Source organism: Acanthopagrus latus, chromosome 5, assembly GCF_904848185.1.
Source record: "Acanthopagrus latus isolate v.2019 chromosome 5, fAcaLat1.1, whole genome shotgun sequence".
NCBI classification, from domain to species: Eukaryota; Metazoa; Chordata; class Actinopteri; order Spariformes; family Sparidae; genus Acanthopagrus; species Acanthopagrus latus.
Window position 1 is genome coordinate 13648715 of NC_051043.1, and position 10257 is coordinate 13658971.

Consider the following 10257-nt stretch of genomic DNA (forward strand, 5'->3'; position numbering starts at 1 on the left):
ACATTCGACCCCTGGCGCTGCACCTCACCCTCTTGACACCCTGGCTTGGCTTGTGATGATGGAGCGGCTTGATAAGGCCGGTGTGTTTTTTGGAAAGAGTTGCTGCTGGGTCTTGCAGAGTTTAAAAGACTACACTACCGAGGAAAACCTTTCAATGGTTCTACAACAATCTACAATAATTCTTTGCAAAGAGTGGGTGCTCTGAAATAAAATCTCCCTCTGATGAAACAGGGGAAATCCTGAAAGCACGAGACACTATTTCATTCAGTCTGTACATGTAAGAGAATCCAACTTCAAATGAATCCTGAGCACTGATAACAAACACAGGGATCAAAGTTCACAATAAATATTTGATCAAACTGATAAGGTCTGCTGCAGTGAGCAGCAGCTGTACGAGAAGGAAGTCGGAAGTCATGTATCTACAGGGTTGGGAGAGGTACATGTATTCATCACATTACATTACATTTAAAGAAAATTAAAAAAACAAAAAAAAAAAAAAACAAAGTCCAAACTGCACATTTTGCAGGTTGCTTCATCAGATTTGCCAACAAGCGTGCTTTAATAATCAGATACTGCTCAGCAGGGAATCAAACAAGGTCCCAGTCACCGGTACAAACATGCAAAAGCCAGAACAGTTACAATGTACAAAATAAAACAAAAAGACATTTTGCATGAGATAATGAGATCCACATTCATTTTTATATCAGAATATAAAGTCTTGTTGATCCAGTCACAGTCTGTGCAGTCAGTGTATCTTCCTTAACCAGTATTAAAAGATCTGACTTATGCTCTCATAACATTTGTCAGGTGAGAAGTTCCTATTTCTACACACTTCTACACAATATCATTCATTGCCTATTTGTGTTGTCAGTCATGGGGCTGGAAGGCAGGTCGATGTCTGTTGTCTGTAATGTATTTCACTGAATCACTGTCAGTCATGAGTTCAAAGATGAGTTCAAAGATCATCTATTGGGCCATAAATGTAAAAACTGAACCCTTGATCACAGTAGCCAGTTGTAAAACTAGTGCAGAAATACATAACATAATAAAAAAAAGCATAAACATTGACAGCACAAACATTACACCTGTAAATGTTCTTCTCTTGAACTTGTACATTTCTTGGAGTTTTCTGTTGTTTTTTTCAAGCTTCTCCAGGCTCTGTTTATCCTCCTGATGCATTTGTTCCCACATGTCTTTTCTTTCCTTCTCCCAAGCCTCTCTTTCTCTTTCTCTTTCTCTATTCACCTCTTTTCTGTACTGCTCAAACTTCCTGACAGCATTTTCCTTCTGCTCCCTTTCTATTTTAACTAGTTTATCGGAAGTAACCTCTCTTCTTTTAAGATCCTGTCGGTGATTTTCTTCTTGTTTTTTCCGTCTTCTTTCCCCTTCCTCCTGCTCTCTCTTTCTCTCCTCGCGCTCTTTCTTGATACATTCATCTTTCTCCTTGAGCTGTTTTGCGCTCAGATTTTTCTCCTGTTCAGTTTCTCCCTGCAGTTCTTTGATTGTCTTTTTCTGTGTTTTCAATTCTTCACTGAGGGTCCTGACTTCCTCATCCTTTCTCTTCAACTCTCCTGTCCTCTCTTTCAGAATCTTCTCCACTCGCCAAAGCTCAGTGGTGTAGCAGCCACCTTTTTCCTTCACCGTGCTCTTGACTATGGACAGAAGCTCTCTGATGTCTGTGTGACATGTGTCATCTCTGTTACTGAAAACCGTGTATCTCCTTCTACAGTCAGTTATTGGTTGGTTGACAAATGGCTGATCGTCCGGGTCATCTCCTCCGGTGAATATAATGATGATGAAATCTTCTGACGTCTTACCAAAATATTTCTTGATCAGCTCCACGGTGTCTGTTTCCTCTTGTTTACAGCACTCCTTCTTCAGCACCAGTAAAAACACATGAGGGCCAGGAGAGAGCATTCTGAAGCACTTACTGATCTCTTGTTGAATGTCATCATCAGACAGAGTCGTGTCAAACAATGCGGGGATGTCCACCACGGTGACAGGCTGTCCATCAATCTGTCCTGATGCTCTCTGGCAAACCTTGGCGACAGACTCCTCACTGGGTTTAAAATGCTCTCGGCCCAAAATGGCGTTTCCAGTTGCACTCCTACTGCTGTCACTCTTCCCAATCAGCACCATCCTGAGACAGTCTCTGCTCTGACTGCCAGCATCACCTTCGATCACGCTTTTCTTCTTAGCATACTTTATTTGATTTGATATACATTGCGACACTGAATACAGACAGACGGAAGGACGAGTGAGCAATACAGGGATAGAAGACAGAGATGAGTGAGTCGGAGACAGAAAAAAAATAACTCTACTTGTCATCTCTAAGAGCTAATGAGCTAAAGCTATTTGCTGATGGAGGGGTTGTCCAGGAGTGTGGGAATGCAGCAGCTGAAGCCTTACTTGAGGGGAAACAGAAACAGAAATGTTATTCTTCAAAAATTCAGTTCTTTATTTTAAGATGCACAATTCTTAAAAAGCGATTTTATTCATTTTCACTATTTTATGTTTTAATGCAGCACTTCTTTTCCTTAAAGAGAGAAGAAAATGATACATACAATATTATATATCTGTATAATTAAATATTAAATGACAATAGATATTGTCAAAATGTTTATGTTCTTTTCTTTATTTGATTTGACAGTCTATTCTTGATTACATGCAGACTTTGATAAAACTGCTAGGCTACCTCAATATATATATATCACACTGATTCAAATGTGGACTCTGCAGTAGTTAAATTGAGAAATCAAGCTGGCTATGTTAACTGTGTAATAAGTTTCATTGTATAATTTTTCGAATTTTTTTGACATTTTGTCAAATGTGAAGACAGTATCTATGTGGAGGCTTTTTGTTGACATAGGGAATTACTATTATTCATATTTATTTTTATTTGATTCATTATCATTTGTTGTAACAAGCAGAGAAGAAAATAAATCTTATCTTCTAATTCAGTGCATCTTCAACCTAATGGTTACTTTTGTGATAGAAATATCAGCATCAGTACTCGGTATCAGCAAGTACACAAATAAGAATACTTGTAGGCTAACCCTGGTGCAACCCTAGTCTGCATTAAAGGTCCAATTTGTAAGAAAGTTGATTTTTTTTTTTTTTTATCTCATTCCCAACTCATCAAATGACACTTTGAGATTGTAGTTCAGACAGGCTGCCATCCCAATATCCTCAAATGTATTTTAGCCATACCATGATCTTTTTTGAAACTTATCCCATATAATAGTTTTGATGCCTAAGCTTAACTGTAAGGCTGTCCTTGTGTTAACCATGTGTTTATTATTGTCAACGTGAGGACAAAGGTCACCTGACTTCTTTCCTCCATGTCATGTGTAAAGCATGGACATGTAAGGAGAAATGTCCTTATAAGTTGTGTGCGTCGACATGTGGACAGGAGGAGGTGGGGATCAATACTACCTGAATTAGAAGACCCTACACATTGAAGACTTCATCCAAAATGTAAACAGTGAAATTAGATGTTTATCTGCTATTATAAAAGCCAGTTTAAAACAACATTTAGTTCTTTTTTTCAATTAATATGATGTAGATACGTCAGGTTTTTGCACTTCCAGTTTCCTTGTGTCTACGTCAGTTACAGAGGTTGTCAGGAACATTAGACTTCATTGTGGTGATGAGTTGCCAATTAACCTAACCAGCATGTATTTGAACTCACTTTATTGATGGTTATATATCAAAGCAAAAGCAGAATTGGATATGGAGCTCCGGGCATAACTCTAACGCAGATGGTGAGAGCAGATATAGTGTTATCCTGTCAAATAATTCAAACTGTGCTCTGCAGTCGCCATAGCGTCTCTCAGCTGAAAAAACAGGGACTAACTCAACCAGAAACCAACTGCACGGTGCCAGAGCCTAAAGAGAGGATGGCATGAAATGTTAAATGTCTTGTATGTTATTGTTGTTATATTGACATTGACCTGTTTACATATTTATAACAATATCAGTCTCATTATAAAATCATCAAGTTTGATAGGCCTACATTATTAACTTGACAGCATGCTGTCTAAAAAATCTTTCTTGACTAAAAATGTGTTACTTAGAAGGTTCTACTGGATTTTTCAAAGCAATTTTCAAAGCAAAAAGTGGTGGTGGTGGTAAAAAAAAAATGTTTTAATGTGCAATTAAACCTGCCATTGCAATGTTGTTTCTGCACCTGTTGTAACTTATCACAAGGTGATTTTCTTCCTTGATCATCTTTCGCCAGAACTTCAGACTCTATCTACTGACAATATAAAACTTATTGGTGTCTGAAGTAAGAACAACAACTTTTTCAAACTTCTCACATTTCTCACTTCTCACATTATTGCCATCAGTAGATTTGTCCTCATATTTGGGTTATCTAAAGAACTGAAGATACCCCGAGCACAGCAGTGCCGCTCCTCTGGATGCTAGTTGGTCCAGGGTTAACTACAGTAGGCCAAAAAAAGTTTGGGCACACACCAAGATATAATTGACATCATCTTTTTACTAACAAATTACATAAAAAAAACATCAGATTCACGCTGTGTTTAATTACCATTAGGTTTTCTTTATATAATCAGGCAAATGGATTAATATAACAACATTCTCCGATAAAAATGGTAAAAGAAAAAAGATAATTTCCACAAGACACAAAAAGTACAGATACACGTTTATATATTTGAGTGGTAGTAAGAGCCCTCACTGTTATTCATTACTTAATACATGCATTTTTTATTTTTACTATGATATGTTGATTTGGCTGTTATATATAAAAAATATACTGTTATATGTTTTTTTTTATAATCAAATGATCATTTAGAATATTTCATCTAAGGTTTCATAAGATTGCTTCCTCACAAAAATGATATTAAGTACTCAAACAGGGATGATACTCATCTTAAAACCATCACCAACCAACCAGAGTCTAAACTTACATACATACACGTTTACTTGGAGGTGCAAGTTTCAAAGACATGACATTGTCGCACTCAGAAACTGTGGGCGGCACCAAATCGCACAAAATGCCAATTTCTACACAATGTTGCTTCAAGATTTCAGTGTTCACATGGGCAGGCACAATACATTTCATTACATGAACATGAAAATATCTGTAAATCATTAAGATAGTTTAAAAAATAAGCAAAACTGCAAAAATATGATATTTGTGATTACGGAGGGGGAACACAATAACAGGAACAGTTACAACTAACTGCAAGAGGACAGTTAGCAACATGTTTGGTTTCATGAAGCTCATACAATTTTGTGATGGTGATAGAGGTTTTGTTTCAGCTCAGTGCTCTTTCTGAAGGTTGTAGCTTATTGCTTAGACTTACAGTCAGGCCAGTCAGAAATCTATCTTTGCTGGTAGGTTTCCTGTTTGGAGAGACACTCTGTTTGGATGTGTCCTCAAGCTAAATTATATTCTTTCCTCTGATCACAATCCATTCTCTCACAGTGACACAGATTGATGCAGTTATCTGCAATTGCAATTTCCATTCACAATGGCTTTTCCAAGTGAATCCATTAATTTGTAAAGTCCAGTACCTGCTATTGTTGTCTTTACCGCAATGGTGGACACATGTCTTTTATATTTATATGGCAGTTCATTTAAACATGAAGACCCAGCAAACAATACAGTGCGAGTAGAAAAACAATATCAGCAAACACAAACATTCAAATTGATACTCTACAAGTTGGACTTGTAGTTCTTTGTTCCTCGTAATCATAGGATGGAGCAAAAAATATATTTCTGCCTGTTTTGCATGTCTTGAATCTGTTTTTTAGTTTCTTGTTTTGCTTCCCATACCAGCATGTCAGTGTTGTAGCAGTTACCACCATTTCTCGTCATCATGGTCTCGATCTTGGTTAACAGCTCTCTGACTTGTGTGCGATCTGTGCCAGCTTTGTTATTGAAGACCTGGTACCTTCCTCCACAGTCACTGATGAGTTGCTTGACATAATCTCCTGAAGCCTCCACATAACTCTCAAATGACTGATCCAGGTCGTCTCCTCTGGTGAATATAACGATGATGAAATCTTCCGACCTTTTGCCAAAAACTGTTTTTATCAGCTCCACAGAGTTTTTCTCCTCTTGTGTGATGCTTCCCATCTGCAGCACCACTAAGAAAGCATGAGGTCCAGGAGACAAAATGCTGATGCATCTATGAAGCTCTTGTTGAATTTCCTCATCAGACAGAGTTGTATCATACAAGCCCGGGGTGTTGATCACAACGACAGGCCATCCGTCAATCTCTCCTGTTGCTTTCTCACAACACTTGTTTGCTGGCTTTGGGGCGATTCTGGGCGTAAAACGTTTATAGCCCAAAATGGTGTTTGCTGTTGAACTCTTCCCACTGCCAGTCTTCCCAATCAGCACCATCCTGAGACACTCTCTGCTCTGATTTCCATCATTCACACCTTCGATCACCTTCTTCTTCACATCCTGTAGTTCTGCTTGAAGTCGTCCATTAGTTTTCTCCTTCTCTACAACCTTCTCTATCTGAGCTGTGGTGAACATGTCCTTTGTGAAGTGCCTGGACTTAAGAGATCTCATCTTTTTCACATCATCAAACAGCTCTGGGATCTGTTGCTTTTCCTTGATGTTGAGAACAGTATATCGTCCTCCACAGCTCTGACAGAGCTCCTGGATGTCCTTGTTTCCTTTAAGAACAACATCTGGAGACTTAAGATCTGATTCCACAGTGAACAGGATCATGGTGAAGTCATTAACTTGGGAGCTGAATGTGTTCCTGATTGTCTCAAACTCTCCCTTGTCTTCATAAATGAAGGAATCCAGAGGAAGAACCAGGATGAAGGCATGGACTCCCTCAGGATCACAGAGGGAGATGCTCTTGAAAGATTCTGCCATCACTACTTCTGTAGGTTTTTCATACAAGGCAGGCAGCTCCACCAGGGAAACCTGACGTCCACACACCTCTCCCTGATGTTTTACACACTCTGATGAATTGGAGACTGATGGACGGTCTGTCTGACCTAAAATGGCCCTGACTGCTGAAGTCTTCCAAGCTCCTTCCCTCCCACACAGAACCAGCTTTAAGGCTGGTTTAATGTGTGACATGATTAAACCTGTATCCTCACCCTTCAATACATCACTGTTGACATGCTCGCCATTGTTCTCTTTAACAATTTGACCCAAGCGTGTTAACAGCTCAGGAAGTTCAAGGTTCTCCTGGTTCAAGTATCTGTATCTGCACATTCTCTTCATGTCTTTTAAGGGCTGCTCTGGCACATTATTTGCCTTTGACCCTGAGCTCTCCTCTCTGTGTGGTGACATCAGCACCAGTGAATGATCAAATGATCGATGACCAAAGAGGTTCAGGATTCTGCAGAGTCTCAGTTTGAGTTCCTCAGTGAAGTCTTCAGGCTGTAAAACCAGCAGGAACACATGAGGTCCAGGATCACAGAGTTTCATACAGTGCTCTACATGTCTTTTCAGTTTGTCTTCTGAGATGTTGGGATGCAGCAGATCTGGGGTGTTGGTGAGAAGTATGTGTGTCTCCTTCAGTTGTCGACCAGCTATCAGACAGATGTCAGACTCTTCCTCAGTGTTGAACTCGGTCTTTCCCAGTATGAAGTTCCCCACGGAGCTTCTCTCAGACCCACTGTTCCCCAGCAGAACAGCCCTCAGCTCAGACACTGAAATGAAAAAATTAAATGCATTTATACAGTACTTTTATGCCACGTACTTTAAAGTGCTTGCTTGTTATTCACCCCTTCACTCGCACATTGCAGGCCATCATCCAAGGTCCTTAGGTAACGCATCTTTATATACCAATTTTAGCCCAAACCATATAAGTATTTTGATGCCTAAGCTTAACTGTAAGGCTGTCCTCGTGTTAACAATATGTTTCTCATTGTCACCATGAGGACAAACGTAACCTGACTTCATCCTTTACTGCATGTCCAAAATTACATTTGTAAAGCATGGACATAAAACGCAGAATGTCTTACTAATTGGTGTGCTTCAACATGTGGACAGGAGGAAGTGGGAATCAATACCACGTGAGCCCCTGAATTAGAAAACCCCACTCATTTAAGACTTTATCCAAAGTGAAAACAGTAAAAAGTTAAACCAACTTTTTATAGGACAGTGAATGTGTCAGCTTTTATGATCATGAAATTTCAACAGTGAGCTTACAAATACTTAAACATATCAAAATATGGGTTTGTACCCACTGCTGAGATACACTGTAAACATACAGTATGAATTATTCTCAGTTCAGTTTAACTTACTGGAGGGAGGCAGCAAGCTATAGCTACTGCTGCGCTTCAGTGGCTGCAGATCATCTGTCACTGTAGGGATACAGAACATTGATTTATTAATTTAAGGGACACAGTTTATGGCAACATACTGTTTATTATTATTATTATTATCGGTCGCTGACGTACACTCCAAAGTGTGGTCTTTCATTTTCCTGAGGCGTTTCTTCATCAGAATTTATATTAAATCGATGTTTTTTGTTTTTTTTTAATTGCTCTGCAACATAAAATATATCATTAAATGTTCCACAGTTGAATGTGGGACATTTGGCTAAATGAGACTGCACAGGTTGCCAGGGACATAAAACTTCTTCATGGTCATATTTATCTTATTGTCCAACCGTAACAGCTGTTTACTGCAAACTGCACCAGGAGACAGCCAAGTTTATATTCTTAATAACACATTTGGTCATGAAGTCCTCAAGGATTCTGAAGGTATGACAGTACTGGTAAGGTTAGGTAATAAAATTAACGTGTTTTAACATGATATGGGCCAAGATGTCATGAGGTACACCTTCGACAGTTGGCCCGTCAATTACAGCGCCGACACAGAAGGACATACAACCATCCAGTTGACAATTAACTAACCTGCATGTGTTTGGACTCACTATAATGATGGTTATATTAACAAAGCCAAAGCAGAAGTAAATACGGAGCTCTGGACATAAGTCTAATGCAGATGGTGAGAGCAGATTAATATCTATTATTATTATTATTGTTATTATTGTTATGATTGTTATCCAGTCAAAGTCCAGCTGTACTCACCTGTTGCTGCAGTCGCCATAGCGTCTCTCTGCTGGTAAAATCAGACCAGTTCAACCAGAAACCAACTGCATGGTGTCGGAGCCTAAAGAGAGGATAGCATGAAATGTTAAATGCCTTGTATGTTAACTTGTGTCTTACCTAATCTACCCCTGTCTGATGTGACATCAGTAAACCTCCCAATCACACACACACACACACACACACACACACACACAAACACACACACTCTCTCTAAACACGGTACTTTAATACTTATTGATATGTATACCATCAAATGAGGAGCTACTATCTGTGTTTTGTTGTTTCAGAAACAATGACAATAACAATCTGTTGTATTGTATTGTATTGTATTGTATTGTATTGTATTCTTTTTTATTGTAACTTATCACAACATGATTTTATTTCCTTGTTCTGTCATCTGAGCTTTGGACTCTGGCAACTTCAGATTCTGTCTACTGATATTACATTACTTACTGGTGTCAGACTATGAAGTGACAACAACCACTATTTAAAACTTCCTTGCATTAAACTCCTTTTTTTTTCTTCTTTTTTGAATTTACCAACATTTTCACAACAGTTAATTCAAACTATTCACCTCCATGTCATGACTTACATGAGGCTGCTGTTATCCTGGCTGTAGGTCTCCCATCATGGGTTTTTAGAAGTATATTGCAAGAAAGAACATACTCTTCTCAGCTCAGTTTATGTTGTTACATTAGTAACTACAAAGAGCAACTCTGGTCCAGCTGATCACCAGGCCTGAATAGTAATGGCATAATAGAAACAAGCAGTTTTTACTTTAACAACAACTTTCTCTTTCTTCCAAATAGCCTGCACATTTTGTATGAATTTGTTAGTCTGAAGATGTATTTCAGTTGTGTCTACTCACCGGTTGAGATCCTCTTTGCTGCTTTGTACGGTAAAATAAAAAAGTCTGCACTGACACCAATCATTATCAAAGCAGAGAGGGCGGGACACTGTACTGACGTGATCTCAGTTAATGTTTAACCCAAAGTTGTACGCCAGGGTTTGGGAGGCCTGTTACTCACTGATAAGATTCAGGACTTGCAAACTCCAACTGGCAAACATCTAACAAAGATCAACATATGTTCATACTGTCTGCTGGAATTGTCCAATTCTTTAATGACTTGACCCATAAGCCATTTTTGGACTTTGGACATGGACTTTTTCAACTTGGGAACACTGGACATCCAG

At 38.9% G+C, this 10257-nt stretch overlaps 2 protein-coding genes across 3 annotated transcripts; both read right to left on the reverse strand.

Moving 5' to 3' along the window:
• Nucleotides 1–535: 535 nt before the first annotated feature.
• Nucleotides 536–2222, reverse strand: LOC119020015 (GTPase IMAP family member 7-like). Its single transcript, XM_037099053.1, has one exon. The coding sequence runs from the start codon at nucleotides 2137–2139 to the stop codon at nucleotides 967–969; it is 1173 nt and encodes a 390-aa protein (XP_036954948.1). The 5' UTR covers nucleotides 2140–2222; the 3' UTR covers nucleotides 536–966.
• Nucleotides 2223–4481: 2259 nt separating this feature from the next.
• LOC119020014 (GTPase IMAP family member 8-like) lies at nucleotides 4482–10013 on the reverse strand. 2 transcript variants are annotated; one of them, XM_037099051.1, is made up of 5 exons: nucleotides 9932–10013; nucleotides 9656–9801; nucleotides 9043–9124; nucleotides 8251–8310; nucleotides 4482–7653 (listed from the first exon to the last, which is right to left on the reverse strand). In XM_037099051.1, exons 3-5 carry the CDS (start codon nucleotides 9059–9061, stop codon nucleotides 5720–5722), a joined length of 2013 nt encoding a protein of 670 aa, XP_036954946.1. In that variant the 5' UTR covers nucleotides 9062–9124; nucleotides 9656–9801; nucleotides 9932–10013; the 3' UTR covers nucleotides 4482–5719. The 2 variants fall into 2 exon arrangements, with proteins under 2 accessions (XP_036954946.1, XP_036954947.1); XM_037099052.1 differs by lacking the exon at nucleotides 9656–9801 and having other exon boundaries at nucleotides 9932–9980.
• Between the last annotated feature and the right edge of the window lie 244 nt (nucleotides 10014–10257).

Bases quoted from the DNA above. Each gene is read 5' to 3' on its own strand.
- LOC119020015 (XM_037099053.1), bottom strand. From the start codon at position 2,139: ATGGTGCTGATTGGGAAGAGTGACAGCAGTAGGAGTGCAACTGGAAAC.
- LOC119020014 (XM_037099051.1), bottom strand. The intron at 7,654-8,250 runs GTAAGTTAAACT...TTTTCATTTCAG, and splicing joins TAGCTTGCTGCCTCCCTCCA to TGTCTGAGCTGAGGGCTGTT.